Genomic DNA, 20,000 nt, shown 5'->3' on the forward strand with positions numbered 1-20,000 from the left:
ACGTAGACATGAACCAGCGCAGGTGAGTCCACTCCCCACCTGACCTCCAGGTAGCTACCTTGTTTATATCTGTATCAGTTCCCTTTCCCTTGTTCTCATTATTATAGTGATTCCAGAAGTATGAAATAGTCACTGTTGAATTTTGTTGTAAATGTTAAACTGACCACAGGAGGTAGTTCAGATGACATAGAAACAGTCCCTAGTTGTTCTGGGTGAGATTCATATTTTGATCTCATATCTGTATGAGTTAACTGTGTTCTTCAGTTAAATCATTCTATATTTCTAAAAATGGATTGCTGAAGGATATAACAAGAATAGCGCTGTAGCAGTGTGTGAGAATAGTCAATGTTACAGTGACTATAGATGTTAAGATGACACATTGTATAAACAGATGAGGCCTAACAGTCCCTCAAGGAAAAGACAATGATGATTATGTGTGTTTGTACATACGTAGATGACATAGGTGACATGAGATGACAAGTCCCCTAGAACTAGCATACCTGACATTGCTAATAGTAGCATATATAGTACAGCTGACACTGATGACATGCCAAATATCCCTAGAGCTAGCATGAGTGACATGCTATCATTCCCTTAGAGCTAGCCAAGGTGACATGCATGTCCAAGAGCTGTCACTGTGCTAACTGTTCCGCAGAGCACAGGTGACAGGTGCTAAGACACAGGTGACATGCTAAGACTCCATGCGTGCTGACACAGGTGACATGCTAAGAACATCTGCATTAAGTTACATTTCCCTCGTCACCACAGCAGAGGTCTTCCTCCTGGGGTTGTGAGTGGACAAGGATCATAATAGAGGATAGCAGAGGTTACAGAGAGATGCTAGGTATCAGAGATCTGTACAGAATTAGCTACATGTACTGTTGAGGTTTGAGCAGTCCAGTAATAGAATTTATTTATCAACATAGACAGATTTTTTACATTTATTTCAATTATTCTTTCTGCCATATGCTTCCAGAAACATCACAAGCATTACACATAATTTAGTGTTTAGTTTATAGCACTCCAGCCATAACAGACACTTTGTTTTGTGTGTCTGATCTCTTTCTGGCTCAGAATTACAGTTAACTCGAGAAAAACAATGTTTGTTTATATAAACATTGCTGTGATTCAGCGCTGAAAAGACAAGTGAGGTGTTGAGTGTGTTGTGGTTGAGTAGATTTAGTGGTGTGTGTGGTGTGATGAGGAATGCAGTTTAGTTGTGAGCCATTTTTGGATATCGTTTGGGCTTTTCTCATGATATCACGTGTCTCACTGTCAACACTGGAAGTAAGTAGAATCTGTCAATGTTCCTTATCTCATATTGATGTAATTAGCACACAACACACACACACACACACACACACACACACACACACATACATACACACCCAGGCTCACAGGATGCAGACCAAAAAGTCAAATAAACTCACTGATTCTCAGAAATAGAATGTTGACTTAGAGCACACAGAAATGCGAGAACACACACACACACACACACACACACACCTGTGAAGACCTAAGACCAGTTCTGTCATACTGACAATATGGCGGCAGCTTTAAGCACCTGAAGAAGCTTGAGTGTGATTCATTGTGTGTCTGTGCATGTGTGGAAGCCCACGCAATACACACAACATGGAAACACCTACTACTTTTGCTGTCAAGGTAAAAATAGCCCCGCTATCCTGCTCTCTCCTTAGTGTAAAAGAAGAGAGAGAGAGAGAGAGAGAGAGAGACAGAAAAGAGTGGGGGAAAGAAAAGACTGTCAGAGAGAGAGCAAGAGAGAGTGAACGGAAGATACAGAAAGAGTGAGGCAGAGGAAAAGAGAGAAAGAACAGAAGTGGGGGCAAAAGACTGTCAGTGAGAGAGAGAGAGAGGAAGAGAGAGAGAAGAAAAGAGAGAGAGAGAGAGAGAGAGAGTGCGGAAATGGAACATTATGTGGGGAGTGAAAGGGGTTTTTTAAACTCTATGTAACAGATATTTTCCATCTTTTCCCCTCTAGGGGATAGTAACCCGTGACACTTCGTCATGCCAGCCTAGTCTACTGGGGTCTGTTTCCCAAAAGAATCGTTGCGAACTATGATAGCAGCTACCTTGGTAGTGTCACTGCCAAATGTGAGTCCGTAGATTTGAGTTACACATGCATAATCACCTTTTTAATTTTGGAAAATTTAAAAATAAGAGCATCATTTTTGTTAGCTCATACTAAAATGTGACCGAATATCAACACCGTATTTCTGTATCGTTAACGTATCTGTAACGTGAAACTCAAATGCTGTCAACTCAGATTTGGCAGTGACGCTACCAAAGATGCATCGTAGTTAGCAACTATGCTGTTGGGAAACGCACCCCTGCATAGCAACAAGTGAGACTCAGCAACGCTTGGCTACACAATGCAAAGCATCAGCTGAAACAGGGCCGAAGTATATAACTAGCACACGCACAGGACAGTCGTCCTACCTCCAGAGCTCTTTAAACATATGAGTGGACATGCAGTTAAGTTAGACTGACTGCAGCTCTGTATTGAACCGACTCCAGTTTCTCAGAACCACTGCCGTTCACCCCCATTTCCTCAGTGATGCATGTCGTGTCATCATCCTCCAATGCCACCTGTTTCCGTCCTGTGTTTCTCGGTACTCGGTGTGTGTGTGTGTGTGTGTGTGTGTGTGTGTTGTGTGTGTGTTGTTTGTGTGTGCGTGTGTGTGTGTATGTGTGTGTGTGTGTTTTTCAGCTCACCACACTCTTTCCTCCACCCAATGCCTCTAAATGGAGGGCTGTGTAGCAGGGTTGTGCACAATTCGAATTGCAATTCTGCTTCCTGTTTGCTACCTCAATTGAAATGCAAGTGAAATTCAAGAATTGAATTGGAATTTAAGAGCCAGTTTCAATTCATTTTTGGAATTTTGCACAAGCCTGCTGTGTAGACACAGCCTTCCACACACATACACTTCCTGTGAGTGTGTGTGTGTGTGTTTTTTCAGCTCACCACACTCGTTCCTCCACCCTCTGAATAGAGTAGACACTCTGCAGAGTTGCACATCACCATCACTCACCCTTTCATTATCACCACACCATCTCTTACCATCACCTGCCACCTTCTTTCTCTCCTTCTCTGCCCCTTGTCCAGTGTGCTGCCAAGCTATGGGGAGGAGAAGCCGGCGCTGCACAGACGAAGGTATCACTCACTCATCCAGCTGCCTCTTCAGCCCCGCTGGACTCTTCACATTTTACGCTTTTAAAACTCATTTGGCTTTTTATGACTTGACTTTGATGAAGACAGAATAAGAAAGACAAAGAAAGTCCTTTATCATCTGTAGAGCGTAGGCCTTTCAAAAAAAGCTTGTTTTAAAGGATCAAACGGCTCAGTTTGGCTTGCTGAGTGATTTGTATGACTGACTGAATAACGAATAATGAAAGACTTGTCACACACATAAAAAAAGAAATCTTATTTTTAGTGTATTTTAAATATATTTTTTAGTGTATTTTAAATGTAATTTAACAGCCAATGCATATAAAGATGAGAGGGCAACAGGCTGAGGAGGCCAGCTCTCTGCTCCACATTTGCCCTGCCCCTGTGTGATTTATGCCACCACATTCATATAGCATTTAGCATTCTCTCACTACTTCCCACTGTGTTGTGTTTAACGTCATTGACTTTAATTCATTCCTTTAACTCCATCCATCATGTGTGTGTGTGTGTGTGTGTGTGTGTGTGTGTGTGTGTGTGTGTGTACCTATCAGTCTAAGCTGGTGTCCTTCCGCCGTGCCCCTGAGTCCCTGTGCGGATCAGTATAGTGACTTCAGGTACAGTGAGCCCTCTGGCGCCCCCTATGGTTCGCTCAGTGATGCCTGCTGCATGCACTCAGCCGTGCCCTGCCCCTGCCCCTGCCCCTGCTCACCAACAACAACAGCACTACAGCCTTTGACTGCGCTTCGCCTTTTGCATTGACATTTACATAGGCTTTTGTTTAAGGTAGAGAGAGTGGGTGTGTGTGTGTGTGTGTGTGTGTGTGTGTGTGTGTGTGTGTGTGTGTGTGTGTGTGTGTGTGTGTGTGTGTGTGTCTGAAAGATAAGATGAAACCTCCTGTGGGTGTGAATGTGTGTGTGTGCGCAAAAGAAAAAGTGAAACAGATGTTTATGTGTCTGAGAGAGAGAGAGAGAGAGACCAGAGAGAGAGAGAGAGAGAGAGGGAGAGAGAGAGAGAGGGGGAGAGAGGGAGAGAGAGAGAGATGGAGAGAGAGAGAGAGAGGGAGATAGAGGAGAGAGAGAGAGACCAGAGAGAGAGAGAGAGAGAGAGAGGGGGAGAGAGGAGAGAGAGAGAGAGAGGGAGAGAGAGAGACCAGAGAGAGAGAGACCAGAGAGAGAACGCTGATGAGAGAGTGTACAGTATGTGTGAAAGAGGGAGAATGATTTTCGTATGTGTGCAGTGAGGATGTGGATGCATATGCGCGCATGTGTGTCTGTTTGTGTGTGTCTGTGTGTGTGTGTGTGTGTGTGTGTTTGTGAGAGAGGACCAGCTTGAGGTCGAGAAAGAGATGTCTTCCCTTTTTTAGCACGCTGGCTTTTTGTCCAGAGTCAGACTCAGACAAACTGCGGTTACTGCAGTAATGCAAACCAAGTAGTACAGCCCAGGCAGCACTGTCTTAGCCTCACCTGGTCCAAGGCAGGGCCATGACCAACATTCTCATCTATGTGACTGGGCCGGACGAGGGGTGAGTACTGGAAGCTGGTCCTAGACCTTTTCGGAGCAGAGCACAGAGATACCGTACGGGCTGAGCAGAGAGTGGTCAGTTTGAATGTGCGGTCCAGCTGATGTGCAGTAGTGTTGAGGCTCAGTCAGTGGACCTTGTTATTTTTTTCTTTTCTTTCTTTCTTTCTATCGTTCTTTTTAGTTTGGTCTATCAGTCTTTGGCTTCGCCTTATGCATAAGCATTTCTTGTAGTTGTTTATTGTTCTCTAGATGTTATGGCAGGATGACGTTTGCAGTGTAATTAATCTGTAACTGCGAGAACGCAACTCGTACATCTTTTCTCTGTGCCTTTTGCGAGTCATAGGGCATGGGAATCCTCACTAAAATATTTTGGTGCTTTTACTGTAAATTGTAAGCAGAAGCATTTGATGGAACAGTGAGATATCAGGAACTTGCGATCTGTATGAAGTGCTGTCTCATTGCCTGTTTTTTCAACACACACACACACACACACACACACACACACACACACACACACACACACACACAAAACACACACACACACACACACACACACACACACACATACACACACACACATCTGCTGTGGGTGGAATGTATTGGTGTCATGCAGTATATTTTTCAGCCGTTTCCTGCCCTCTGAGAGCAGATAGGGGAGCCTTTGTGATTTTAGCCTCCAGCGCATGTGTGTGTGTGTGTGTGTGTGCCTGGAGTCTCGACTGTGCTGAGGCTTTCTGGGAGGTGTGTGTGTTTGCCCTTCGTGTCTGTGGAGGTGTTAGTCAGGACCCTGCCGGGGCCAACCTCTCCTGTGTGTGTGTGTGTGTGTGTGTGTGTGTGTGTGTGTGTGTGTGTGTGTGTGTGTGTGTGTGTGTGTGTTACTGTGCTTACTGTGACTGCTGCTGTTGCTTCTGCTACGGCTGTTGCTTTGCTGCTGTTGGCTTCAAGGTGTGTTTGCTTTTTCCCCCTGTATTTGATTAAGCACATCTGGGGGGGACAGAGGGGGCGTGGCAATGCTCCACTGTTCCCATAGTGCCAGACATGTTCAATCAAATCCAGAACTCTGAGCAGCGAGTTTGGGAAGCACACACAGAGACGGCGGGGGTGTCTAAGGCCGGGTACCTTGTGTTTGTCGTTCTTGGCAGTTTGAGCCTGGAAGGGTTGGCAGCCGATGGCACTGATGGCAAGGCCTGGCACCCCCACCAGAGCATGCCCGCGCAGCAGGCCAGACGGGTCGGACGCCAGGAGAGCGAGGAGAGGGGGTCGCTCGTCTCACTGACCGAGGAGGAGCACGAGTCGGACATGGCCGACTGCAGCAGCCTGGACAGCCAGGTGGGCATGACATCACACACACACACACACACCTGCGTCTCGCACCTGTGTCTCACACCTGTCTGTCATACCTGTTTATCATAACCTTCCTCAATTGGTCTATTTTAGAAGTCACGGCGGTATCAACCAATGAGATGCAGCGTTCCGTCCATGACTCTACCCCTCACCAAGTCAGTGTCCATGTTGGCCATTAGCCAGAGAGACATCGATGGTGAGTAGCCAATCAGAAGGCCCAGAGGCCACTTCCTCTTTAGAACTCTTAACTCTGGCTGAACTGATCCTGTCCTCTCTGGACCATCACTGTCCCTGTCATCTCATCTGATCAATCTGACCGTTTTGGACATGTGTACACTCACTGGTGCTAGAACTGGGCCCTGTACGGCAGGAGGGATGGTCCAAAAAGCTCACGGATCATTTTGGTCAGGGATTAAATGCTTTGAGAAACAGTCCAGAGAAAGGCTTACCCTCCTTTACAGGTTTCCATTAAAATCTCTGCCAATGTGAAGCAGTGGTATTAGGCCTACTCTCTGTCACACTCCTGCTCTCTTACAGTACACACACACACTCACTCACACACACACACACATACACATACACTATCCATCCATCATAAAGTAGCCACTGCTACCAAAACTCCAATCCTGGTGTCACACAAGATAACATCTGCCTGTTGTATGTGGATTTACTATGGTGGTTCCTGGTCAGAAATACAGCCTCCCTGTTGTGTTTAGTTGTGTGAATCTTGGCTGTTCTTATTATTTGGCCTCATCCCTGGTGGCCCCCTCCCCTCCCGTCCCATGACTCCCAGTAAAGTGCGCAGTTGGCTTGTGCAGTGATGACGGCTGTATTGTGTCACCCGTGGCTCTAGCTCTCAATAGTGTTTGTGGAGATGCTGCCTCCCCACCACTACCTCCCTCCCCAGAACTTGCCCCCACTCTCCCAGTCCTTGGCAAGATCCCCCCTCCTCCAACATGTTTTTGTAACGTAAACTCGTTCTGGTCTCTCCGTGCTCTCCGAACGGAACGGAAACGGGGGAACGCCAGCGATAGGACGCATTCGCCAAAAGCGCCGAATCTCCTTCTCTTTCAACTTCTCCCCGATCCTCCCCAAATCCAAGCGCCTGCAGGCCATCCCCTACTCGTCCAGCGACGACGAAGGTGACACTGATGACGATGACGATGGGGACACCATGAGTAAGTACCCCTGGATGCTCAAACAGGAACAGGAATGTCGGACATTTCCTGAGCAAGCATTCAGGAGCCACCCTCAGTCTGCTATGTGGACTTGACTTGCTGTGAAAAAAAACTCCATATTGTCCTTATCCACCCACCCATCTGCACGAGGTGCCAGGTCTCGGAACAGATCTGTTTTTCTTGGTTTGGTTGTGTTTGGTTTTTGCGTTCATTCTTGTCTCAGTGGGGGAGTCAGCTCGACCTGTTCTGATGTCCTGACAGTGGGAAGGTTTTTGACATCTCTTGAACAACACTTGAGACACCCTCAAGTCACTCTGCTAAAGAGTTTCACTCGGTGAACGTGTGACTTGACCCTCGTTGAAAACAACATGACACTCTAAGATGGAAACGGATAGTTGTGGCAAATTAGCGCTAGATCACAGTCCAATCAAGGACAGGCTAAGGTCAGATGAAGGACAGGTCAAGGTCAAATCAAGGGCAGTTAAAGGAGAGGTCTGGGTCAGAGCTTTTCCAGATCTATTCCAGAGATATTTTCTGGTTCTCTCTGGGATACTTTCTGGTTCTCTCTGGTTTCTGTAGTTTTTTGTTTTGTTTTGTTTCATTTTTTGTCTCAGTGGGGTTAAATGCTGTGATGGCCGTATATGCACTGGCCACTGCTGTGTCTCCATGGTTTGGCCGACACAAACACACGGAGGCCAAATGCTCTCTGATTTGTGTGTCATGGGCATGTGTGCAGCCCAAACACAGCTACCGAATAACGCTCTGTGTATTTGGGATCAAAACAGAGGAATTGGCAGTGACCGCCACCGTTGGAATTTGTTCTGTGTGAGTGTGGTGTTTTTGTCTGTTTGGGTATTTGGCTGTGGACTGTTTTTTTTTTTCCTTTAACTGTTGTTTTCAGAGTTTCTCTCTCTCTTTGGTGAGCTGAGACATGTGTTTCATAAGCCACATTGTTTTAGAGAAGAACATTTTTAAGAGTTGAATTTTCTTAGGAGGCAAACAATAATACAATGCATGCACGTATTCATTAAATGCCCTCTGGATGGCATTCCCTACATGTTCTTGTGGTGAATAGGCTACTCTCACCTTCCTCACCTCCTTACAATGGCGGCACTCTGTACCTACATCAACACTGACTGGGGAGTGGCACTGAGGGAATTTGATTCTGATTGGCTGATGAGTGAATGCGCCTAATGTTTTGTGTGCTGTTTATTGTTTGTTTGCAGGTCTGAATTCCTTCGCTAGTACCACTGGATCAGTAGACTACAGGTGAGATGAATAGACTGTGATGGAATTAGTGATGAATAGCTTTTAAAACTTTGGTGCAGTTTGTTTAACACCTTTTCTGCCTCCACATCTTCTCTCTCTCTCTCTCTCTCTCTCTCTCCCTCTCTCAGCATCACTGAGGAGGAGCCGGGTCCTCTCAGAGGGGACTTTGAGGGGAAGAGTGGGACCAAAGTCAGCCGTACCTTCAGTTACCTCAAAAACAAGATGTACAAGAAGACACGAGTGAGTGTTAAATCACTGAGACACACACACACACACACACACACACACACACACACACACACACACACACACACACACACACACACACACACACACAGACATACACACACAGAGAGAAACACACACACACAGAAACACACACACACACAGACATACACACACAGAGAGAAACACACACACACAGAAACACACACACACAGTCACATACACACACACACACACACACACATACGCTCGAGATGAACAACATACACACACACAGAGAAACACACAGAGAAAACATGCACGTCCAGGAAACACACACACACACAGACACACATCAAACACGCATTACTGGTCACTCCACACACACACACACACACACACACACACAGTATAATTACATGGAACACTAAGTCAATCTTCAATCTTGAATTCATCACTGTCCACACACTGCTACCCAGATAAAGTGGGATCTACAAATATGAAATAATGAGGGTATCAGCCCTGCAGTAACTACTGTGCTCTAAACATAGCAGGGCAGGGCCTGAGTTTAAAATGGCACCAGCCAAATGTCCCATGGAGAATGATGGGCAGGACACCACCCTCTGCTGCACCCATGTGTGGGCCCTCCGCTCCGCATGGTGTGTGTGTGTGTGTGTGTGTTATTGCTGCCTTCGTGTCAATGCATGTGTGTGTGCGCAGGTATGTGTGTGTGTGCCCTCCTGTAGCGTGAAGCCTCCCTGAACACAGACAGCTGCTACTGGGCAGCAAATGGCTTACTTGTGCAATGCACATCATTTCTAACCACTAGCAAAAGTGCACTGGGTAGCATTGCTGCCTTCCAGGTAGTCAACCCAGATTCGATTTCCTGTTTCGGGGTTGCGGTGTTGGTGAATGGTTAGCATCGCTGCCTTCCAGCTCATTATGTCAGCCCGATTCGATATCCTGTGTCGGGGTATCGCCGTTGAATAGATACACTCCAGATAGTTTTCCTGTGTCCCTGGCGAATGCCAGGATGTAAAACAGCTGATCCTGACCTCATTGCTAGAGCACCTGCAGAAGGTCCTCACATATTCCATTGCATTCAGGGCATTTTTTTTTTATTATTTTATTATTATTATTTTATTATTTTATTATTTATTATTTTATTATTATTATTTTTTTTTCTATCGAGTTATGGTCAGTCTAATGTCACAGTCAGAGAGCTTTAGTGCAGTTGCAGAGCTGAAAGAGCACCCTCTCTCTAGGAGAGTATCATGACTGCAGTGCACTGGCCACAGAGGAAATGCATTGATATGTACAAATATGTCTCTGTACATATATGTGTGGTCCTGTGTGTGTGTGTGTGATGAATTCTGAGCCAACAGCTGAGGAAGTGTGTTTTGAGAAGTGCGTTGTGAACTAGCACATTATCTCTATGGGCTGCAGAACAGGAAATTGCATAGGAAGAGCTGACGCAGCTCGCATTTCTGCACGGTTCATGACTGTCTCTCTCTTTCTCTTTATCTATCTCTCTCTCTCTCTCTCTCTCTCTCTCTCTCTTGTCTCTCTCTGTCTCTCTCTATGTGCTCTCTCTCTTTCTGTGGGTGTTTGTTGGAGGGCTTTGTTTTGTAATTCGTAGACAGAAGGAAGTTGCCCCATGTTGTGACATAAGTATTGAAGCATAAGCATAACGGTGTGAGTGTCTGTGTGTGTGTGTGTGTGTGTGTGTGTGTGTGTGTGTGTGTGTGTGTGTGTGTGTGTGTGTGTGGGTGTGTGTGTGGGTGTGTGTGTGTGCATGCGCGTGTGTGAGTTGCCAAGTTCCATAGTGACGTACCTGAGATAAAGCATCACACAGCTCTGCAGTCCATGACACACCTGTGGGCAAAGCTTAATGTGGTCAGCTGATGCTATCACAGCTGTGTCCAGTCTGGCTTGAGTCACAACTGGTCAGCCAAGTGTTTATGCTGTATGGATGTATGTATTTGCACATGCATCTGTGTGTGTGTGTGTGTGTGTGTGTGTGTGTGTGTGTGTGTGTGTGTGTGTGTGTGTAAAGTTGATGAGGTAACTCCCATAATGCCTCTGGTGTCTCGCTTCCTCTCTGGCTACTGCCTGGTCAGCTCTGTCTGTGTGTGTGTGTGTATGTGCGTGTGTGTGTGTGTGTGTGGTTGTGGCTTCATGTTTGAGGCTAACGCAAGCATCTGTTCAAACTCATTCCCTCTCTCCGTCTCGCCGAGAGAGATGTACAAAAAGTTGTTTGATGTCCAGGGCTACATGAAGCTACGATGCCCCAAGGGCAGTGAGGTAGGCTGGACCAATCTCTTTTTCTCCGCTGGGATAACTGTTTTGTGTGTGTGTGTGTGTGTGTGTGTGTGTGTGTGTGTGTGTGTGTGTGTGTGTGTGTGTTTTGCTTAAATATTGATGTTTGCAAGTGTTTGGTGTATCTGTCAGAGCTGACATTCTTTGATTGGTGCACTGTCAGTTGAAAGGCTGTGCTTGTGTAGGTGTAGTGAAGGTCACACAGGGCGTGTGGGTATAGTTAAATACTGAGGCTCTAGGGACACTCGGACGCTCACACAGAGCACTGGTTACATTTGAATGTGTGAGTGAGCTTCTGAAGTCTCCACCCATGCCTGCCTGTGTGTGTGTGTGTGTTTGAGTGTGTGTGTGTGTGTGTGTATGTGTGTGTGTGTGTGTGTGTGTGTGTGTGTGTGTGTGTGTGTGTGTCTATGCTAAATCTAAAAATGGCTGGATGGAAGTGTGTGTGTGTGTGTGTGTGTGTGTGTGTGTGTGTGTGTGTGTTTGTGTGTGTGTGAGTGTGAGCATACAGTATGTATACTTTTTTTTTACAGCACATTGTTTACTGTCAACTTCCCACGACATCCGCCATTTAAGTTTCTGAGAAGTCAATGAAGCGTGCTAATCGTCACTAGCCATTGTTGGAACCTCCGAGTTGTTGTCACAGGGGAAGTTGCCCGCAGTAATAGCAGAACATGGAACTGACAGCTTTTTGTTTTCCCCATGAACAGGCATGTTTGTGTATCAGAGGCTAAGCTGTCATGATTGCTATCAAATAACACTCAGCGTGTTATTTGAGTAAGAGTAGAATTCTCTGGTATCGGTGCATTGCTGAACCATATTGTGTATTGTGAGGTGTTCTTTGTAGTTTTTTATGCCAGTAAGGTGGAGCTCTGGATGTCTGACTGGAAGCAGGTTAAAGGCTCTCTTAATGATTCCTCTGTTTTGAATGTGCCAGTGGATGATTAGCAGGTTAAAGGCTCTCTTGATGATTCCTCTGTTTTAATTTGCCATTAGATGATTAGCAGGTCTCACAGAGAGATGACGCTCTCGGGAGAGGCTCATCATGCTGTGGGGGGATCTACTCCCACGAGCTCTCTCCTCTATTCCAATTTCTCTTTTCTTTCCTTCGGTTTCTATATCTTTCTCCTCTCTTTCTATCTTTCTCTCTCCTTTTTCTCTCTCTCTCTCTAGATCTCTCTCTCTTTGTTGCTTTTTATATCTTTCTTTTTATCTATCGCTATATCTCATCTATTATTTCTAACCTTTCCAATTCTATCCCCTCCCTGTCTCTGTTTTGTTATTATTATTTTCACTCTTATGTGGAAGCAGACACACAGACAGACTCTATCACGTAATCCATCTCCATCTGTCTGTCATAGATTTTTTATTTTTATTTTGCCTCACCTTTATACCTTCCTTTCCACGGTGTAAACATTTTACATTTGCTTCCTACTTTACTTCCTGCTGTTTGTACATTCAGAGGAGACACTATACGTCAGTCTGCCTCCATCGCTCTTGCGTTTTTTAAGTATAAACTTTATTTCTCCATCTGTAGTCGGAGGGCAGAGACACACACACACACACACACACACACACACACACACACACACACACACACACAATCTGTTCCTCGGTCTATCTCCATCCCTCTGTTTTGTTTAACGAATCTTCTCGTTTCTCGCTGTGTCCACAGGAGAAGGACAAAGAGCGGCACAAGGAGAGGGAGAAGGAGACGAAGGAGAAGAGGATCAACGGTCATTTCTTCAGCCATGTTGGCTCTGTCCAGCCCACCTTGTGTCCACAGTGTCACAAAGCCATCAGCTCCAAGGAGGCCTTCGTCTGCAGCAGTTAGTCACTTCCTGTTTACCTCTTTACTGTTCACCTGTTTACTAAGTCAGCCCCTTTCCTGTTTACCCGTTTACCTTCATCATTCCTTCAAACAACACTCTGTTTATGCTGAGATACTGCTGTTTGACCGTCAAACACATAATTATATACTGTACACAATACACTGCTTACCATACATATTCATAGTTTTGTATTTGCACAGACTGTTGAGCCATTTAGTCTGTGTTTAGCCAGCGTTTGTTGGAGTAATAGTTTCCGTCTCAGCGAGCTGAGGAGCTACAGAGTCTCTGTAAGGACATCAGGTGCTGAGCAGATTAAATGAGCTTTGCTATTAAGATGGGCTGTGCACTGACGCTGCAGGTGATAGCCCTGATTGCTTACTCTGTTGTGTTGTGTTAAGGTGTACAAACACAAGACTGGAGTCTAACTCGAGGCAACTTCAAAGGTGGCTCAGTCGGAGCGGGGAATATTGTGTTTCTTGTGCAACACAAACAAACTTAATTTGATTTGCCGGGCCAGGCGGTAGCTACCAGCAAGGGGAGGAGTGGTTGTGTGTGTGTGTGTGTGTGTGTGTGTGTGTGTGTGTGTGTGAAGAGCAGTGTCAGAGGGTTGGGGGTAGAAGTGAACTGCAGTCTGAGATAAAGACAGCTAAAGAGGTCTGCTGAGGCTTATGAGACTAATAGGGGCAAAGTGTGTGTGTGTGTGTGTGTGTGTGTGTGTGTGTGTGTGTTAGTGTGTGTGTGTGTGTGTTTGTGTGTGTGTGTGTGTGTGTGTGTGTGTGTGTTGAAGATGCTGGGCTTATTTCACAACCGTGGGTGCTACCACTAGGAGACAAAAATATTGCTCTTGTCTTTTCTATGCAGCAGTAGGGTTCACTTCCTCAATCTTCATAGGCCAGAAACTCACCTCTGGCAGGGGTTGTATAGGGGCACACAGACACACACACACACACTCACAGACAGACAGACAGACAGACAGGCCTACGGAGTGTTTAGTGGATCTTCTGATCTCTGAGTGTTTTATTTATGTGTTTGGTGGAGTTTCCTGGCCTGTGCTTGGCCCAGAGTCAACCCTACACACACATACCTACAAACACACACACACACACACACACACAAACACACACACCATCCACCATGTCTCTCTCCAGCACTCTCTCCAGTCCCAGGCTGTAGAGGCTGAGGCAGAAGTGATGATCTAAGAATACTTTCCTGCCCCTCTGTCTCCTTGGGCAGATTGTTCCGGAAACGGCCCCACAAACACGCAGCCAGAAATGCCACACACACACACACACACACACACACACACACACACACACACACACACACACATACACACATACACACATACAGACATACAAACACCCATACACAGACACACAAACACGATGCCAGAAATGTTATGCATCAGTTGAGAGCAGCGTGTGATGTATAATTAAGATCGCTTAAGAATTCACTTTGGCCAAAACCAGCAAAACTGAAACCACACGCACACATACAAACACACACACACTCACTTACATGCACACATCGATTCTGGAAGTTTTTACAAAGAGGGAAGACAGAGAGGGCTGTGTGTGTGTGTTTTTTCTGGTCTTCTCAACTGATGTGTGTGTGTGTTTTCTACTCAGCTAATCTTTGTGTGTGTATGTGTGTTTGTGTGTGTGTGTGTGTCTGTGTCTTTTCTCCTGTCTGTGTCTTTCAGATTGCTACGTGTGCGTCCATAAAGGCTGCCGCGAATCGTTGCCTGTTTGTGCCAAGGTGAAAATGAAGGTGATTTGTTTACATATTCATTTTTCATTTCTTTGTTGTTGTTGTTGTTGTTTAGACTTGTTTTCAATACTCTAGTATCCAGGCTGTTTTGTTTCATCTGCAGTAATAACCCTGTGTTGAGAAGGCCACCCCCCATGCCCTGCCTCTGTTTTAAGAAGTGTTTGTTTATTGTTTGTTATTCATTTCACTTCTCCTCCCAACCTCAGATGCACAAACAGCAGCAGTACGCCGTCCCAGATTCCACCACAACGCCCGCTGTCACGCTACGCCCCAAATGTAAGATCCTGTCTTAGCCCAACATCTCAGCTTTAAAACATCAACAAACTCCAGTCTTTTCAAACTTGGATTATAATATGGGTTGTTTGTGTGTGTGTGTGTGTGTGTGTGTGTGTGTGTGTGTGTGTGTGTGTGTGTGTCTGTGTGTGTGTCTGTGTGTGTGTGTGCGTGCGTACGTGTGTGTGTAGCTTCAGGGTCACGGGAGCGCCCTTGGTCAGCCATCTTGTCCCCGGAGGAGCACTCCTTTGTGACGGCACCTCGGCGGCACACACTCATGCCCTTCAACAGCAGCAACCTCTCCAAGAGCATCTCCATCAGCAACATCGCAGGGTGTGTGTGTGTGTGTGTGTGTGTGTGTGTGTGTGTGTGTGTGTGTGTGTGTGTGTGTGTGTGTCTTATTATGCTTCATTTAGCATCAATCAAGTAGGATATTCATTGTACTACATGTACAGTATCTAGACTTGAATACATATGACATGAACATGAGTCCTAATCTATTAGATAATTTGTTGGAAATACAGTTACTTGGATTTAAACACTCATTGAGATACTGGCAGTATTCTAAGCACACTTCTCCAGACATTTTCCAGTATGCTAGCAGCGTAAGGCCCAGGCTGCACTGGGTCTGCAGCTGAAGTGCTCCATGCCATAGTGACCGTTAATTGTTGCAGCAGACGCTCCGCAAACGGAACGGTCTATCCTCCCTGTTAGAATGGAGACTCCAGAGCTGCTCAGACGGGTCTCTTTTCTCAGAGTGAATGTGAAACGTCTGTTTCTAATTGAGCCTCTCTTCCCTCTTCCCAACTTCCTCTTTCTTTAAACCCGTTTCTGGATGTCTGGTTCTTTCCATTGTTGCCATGGTTGCCCTTTCCCCCCTTTTTTTTGAGCCTTTTCTCTTCTTCTGTCTACCCACGGCTTCATCCTTGTGTGTTTCATGTTATCTGTCTCTCTGTATTCCTGCCTTTTTCTCCCTCTCTTTATTTATTTTTCCCTCGCTATCTTTCTATCCCCCTCTCTATCTCTTTGCTTTTCTACCATTTTACTCTACATCCCTCCATCTCCTGATCTACTTGTGTCTCCCTTTTCCATTTGTCCTCTTCCTTTTCCCCTCCCCCCTCTCTTTCCTCCATGTCTTTCTCCTTCTCTCCTCTTTCTCTTACCCTTCTCTCTCTCCCTCTCTCTCCATCCTTTTTTCTCTCTCTCTCTCTCTCTCTCTCTCTCTCTCTCTCTCTCTCTCTCTCTCTTGCTCTCCTCCATCCTTCTTTCTCCCTCTCTCCCTCCCTCTCTTCTCTCTCCCCATCCGGCTGTCGGCTGTCCCCTCCCGCAGGCCGGTGTTTGATGAGATCCCCCTGAAGGGCCTGCGCTATCTGTCCCAGTCCACTGACTCCCTGCACAAGCCCAGCAAGGTCAATGAGTCCACCGAGTCTCTGGTCGATGAAGGTGAGCCGCCCCCGCTGTCCTCCCAGTGGACGTCATTAGCAGCCCCGGCCTTGTTTACAGCCCTCAGTGCTAACGTTAGCGTGCCACGCTAGCGAGTCAGTGAGTTAAGCGCCATTAGCACCGTGGCACTACAAGCACAGCTGGCCAACAGGTGCAGGGCTGATTGGGATGGATGGGCTTTAATCTGCAGCTCCTCACCTCTAATGTCTCCCTGTGCTGTTCTAGCCCTGTCTCATTTGTGTGGGCAGAGAGGAGGAATAATGTATCTGTGTGTGTGTGTGTGTGTGTGTATCTGTGTGTATGGTACACAAGTTCCACAAGTTATACAAGTTTGTGTGTGTGTGTGTGTACAAGTTTGTGTGTGCACAGGTGTGTGCTGTGGGGTATTTCTATGTGCATACATAAATACGTATGTCTGTGTGTGTGTGGAATACCGAGTAATATCCTTTGTACACTGGGTTGCCCTTTCCGTGGGGAGAACACAGAACAGTGTGTGTGTGTGTGTGTGTGTGTGTGTGTGTGTGTGTGTGTGTGTGTGTGTGTGTGTGTGTGTGCGTGTGTGTGTGCATAATCTGCATATCCAGGCAGACCATGCGGAGCATCATCATTATCAGCCTCTCCTCCCTGGTCAGCTAGTTCAGGTCCTGGATGGGAGGCGTGTTTAATTGCAGGCTAACGTGAGGGGCGGGGCTGTGTGATGATGTTTCTCTAACGTCTCCTCCAGGGACAGAGATGATTGACAGCCAACTGATGGGCGAGTTTGAGGCGGACGTGCGTGAGCTGGAGGCTGACTCTTGGAGCTTCACCGTGGACAAGAAGTACCTGAAGACCCTCAAGAAGGACACCATCAAGAGGCAGGACGTCATCTATGGTATGGGATAGCATGTGTGTGTGTGTGTGTGTGTGTGAGTGTGTGTGAGAGTGTGTTATCTACGGTATGGGATAGCCTGTGTGTGTGTGTGTGTGTGTGTGTGTGTGTGTATGTGTGTGTGTGTGTGTGTGTGTGTGTGTGTGTGTGCGTGCGTGTGTGCATGTGTGCATTATCTACGGTATGTGATAGCATGTGTGTGTGTGTGTATGTGTGTGTGTGTGTGTGTTTGTGTGTTGTGTGTTATCTACACCTTCTGATGGATGGCCTCTCGTCTCATCACTGCTGGAGTTGCTCTTGTGGTTGTTGTTGTCATTGTTTTTGTTTTTCCCTGGCTTGTTTACCCTTGGCAGCGGAGTGTGAAATGTCTGGCCCGTCACTCGTTTGAATAGTTTTGTTGTTGAAGAGAGGTATCTCCATGGTGACATGACCTCATCAGCTGGGAGAGATGACTACATGCTTTATCCGGATCTCTCCCCAGGATGTAGAAGGGAATAGATTACTGGAGATAGAGAGAGAGAGAGAGAGATGAGAGAGATGGAGAGAGAAAGAACACAGATATTCTAAAAAAAGTTGAAGGCGGTCAGTGTCTGAGTGATGAAACTTCCTGAAAAGAGGAAGTGCTCGGAGTAGTCCCACTGTAGTCACTGATGGGGTCAGAAATGTAATTTAGTTATTTTATTCTCTCTCTCTCTCTCTCTCTCTCTCTATCTATATATATATACATATATATATATATATTGTGTATATACTGTACACGTGTGTGTGTGTGTGTGTGTGTGTGTGTGTGTGTGGTATTGATTGACTCAGGGCTGTTTCTCATCAACACAGCTTTTTTACGTTTCTATTCTTTGATTTCCTTTCAATTCAAACTTCGACTTCAACTTAAGTAATTAATGGAACTGACAAGCCAGTGGTTTAAAAACCAACAATAGTCCGGTCTTACAGACAGTGTGGTGGGAAGCCCCACTCTGTCTCTCTCAGTGGTCCAGGCCTGCTAAGCCCGCTGCATAGAGGCTCTGCTGATCGGAGCTCTCCATATGTGCCTACCCCAGTGTTTCTCAAACTTTTGCAGGCCAAGGATCACTTAACCAGTATAAAAAAACTCACGGACCACCTAGATAAAAAAAAAAAAACATTAGACCTACTTCAACAGTATGTAACTACAACTACATAATAGGCCTACTCACTGAACCACCTTGCTTATTGTCTTTCCACCTTGCTTATTGTGTTAGAGGATTCATATGATTTAAACTTACGTACCTTACATAGGCAGTGTCGCAGAACTGTTTGGATTTACATACAAGTTGGTTCAATATTGCAAACAACTTATCTATATTATATTTTACCATGTCTGCTCGCGGACCACTTGGGATAGCTTGCGGACCACCAGTGGTCCCCGGACCACACTTTGAGAAACACTGGACTACCCATATATACAAAGTCTGTAGATAGATAGATAGATAGATAGACAGAGAGATAGACAGATAGATAGATAGCTAGACAGATGTCTGTAGATAGATACAGTAGATAGATAGATAGATAGATAGATAGATAGATAGATAGATGAAATGATAGTGACTAGTGATTTGTCCCCCACCTCCACCCCCCTCAGAGCTGATGCAGACGGAGATGCACCACGTGCGGACCCTGCGTGTGATGGCGGAGGTCTACTGCAAGGGCCTACAGAAGGAGGTGCAGCTGGAGACGCAGACGCTGGAGCGCATGTTCCCCGTGATGGACGAGCTGCTGGACACACACACGCGCTTCCTGACCGGCATGCTGGACTGCAAGAGGGACGCACAGCTACAGGCCGGCAACGCTGGAGGGTTCGTCATCGAGAGGATCGGAGATGTGCTCGTCAACCAGGTGTGTGTCTGGGGTGTGTGTGTGTGAGTCTCTCTGTGTGTGCGTGTGTTACTGCAATGGGTGAGATAAGGTGTGCGTTTGTGTGTGTGTGTGCATTAAGCTCTGGTGTGTTGAAGTCACAGGGTTGTTTGTGTCTCAGAAAGAGTGTCTCTGTGTGTGTGTGTGTGTGCTTATGTGTGTGTGTGTGTATGTGCTTATTAAGCTCTTGTGTGTTCTCTGAAATAAAAATTGCATGATTGTTTGTGTCTCAGTGTGTGTGTGTGTGTGTGTGTGTGTGTGTGTGTGTGTGTGTGTGTGTGTGTGTGTGTGTGTGTGTGTGTGAGTGATGAGCTGAATATTGAACTAGATAGTTTGGGGAATTAATATAAAAAGGACTTCATTCATTAACCCCATTCAGTCAAGTGGTGCCTACATTTCAAACTCAAATGTGGAGCTGTGTGTGTGTGTGTGTGTGTGTGTGTGTGTGTGTGTGTGTGTGTGTGTGTGTGTGTGTGTGTGTGTCAAATGAAGGATGGAAGGACAGGCTCCTTAGGGGCTAGAGTTCTAAGACACAGATGGGTAGCTCATCTAATCTGCTCTATGCTGGTTATAACCTGATCCGGTCTTTTTAGAGACCAGTCACTGGAAATGAATGAAAGGCATCAACTTATTTAGTGTTAACAATAGCGCTAGCCGTAGAATTAGAATTCCCTCTTGGTTTGAAAAACTGTAAGCATCATGTCTTGTGGATGTTGTCTGCCAATTATTATCACTGGACAATAAAGCTGTTGTAGACCTTGACAAAAATTATTGGGGTGATTTATCTTTACACAGATATACTACAGCCCTTTAATTCAGCAGTGTAGCAGTGATTATCTGCCAGCCTGCTGCCAGTCTAGTGGAATGACTTGTCTTGTTCTACAGGTAGTCAAGTCAAGTCAAGT

The 20,000-nt window shown here is 46.0% G+C and overlaps 1 protein-coding gene across 1 annotated transcript in view; it reads left to right on the forward strand.

Annotated features, from left to right (window-relative positions):
• Positions 1-20,000, forward strand: part of LOC125286872 (A-kinase anchor protein 13) — a 75,070-nt gene that overhangs the window by 22,311 nt on the left and 32,759 nt on the right. The window contains exons 4-17 of the mRNA XM_048232183.1: positions 1-22; positions 3,125-3,172; positions 5,851-6,037; positions 6,146-6,248; positions 7,081-7,230; positions 8,457-8,499; positions 8,628-8,739; positions 12,698-12,851; positions 14,557-14,624; positions 14,831-14,900; positions 15,089-15,230; positions 16,228-16,340; positions 17,065-17,211; positions 18,824-19,077. The exon at positions 1-22 is cut by the window's left edge and continues 321 nt beyond it. Coding sequence (XP_048088140.1) covers positions 1-22; positions 3,125-3,172; positions 5,851-6,037; positions 6,146-6,248; positions 7,081-7,230; positions 8,457-8,499; positions 8,628-8,739; positions 12,698-12,851; positions 14,557-14,624; positions 14,831-14,900; positions 15,089-15,230; positions 16,228-16,340; positions 17,065-17,211; positions 18,824-19,077 — 1,613 coding nt within the window. The remainder of the gene's footprint in view (positions 23-3,124; positions 3,173-5,850; positions 6,038-6,145; positions 6,249-7,080; positions 7,231-8,456; positions 8,500-8,627; positions 8,740-12,697; positions 12,852-14,556; positions 14,625-14,830; positions 14,901-15,088; positions 15,231-16,227; positions 16,341-17,064; positions 17,212-18,823; positions 19,078-20,000) is intronic.

This window comes from Alosa alosa, chromosome 21, assembly GCF_017589495.1.
Source record: "Alosa alosa isolate M-15738 ecotype Scorff River chromosome 21, AALO_Geno_1.1, whole genome shotgun sequence".
In the NCBI taxonomy this organism is placed as follows: domain Eukaryota; kingdom Metazoa; phylum Chordata; class Actinopteri; order Clupeiformes; family Clupeidae; genus Alosa; species Alosa alosa.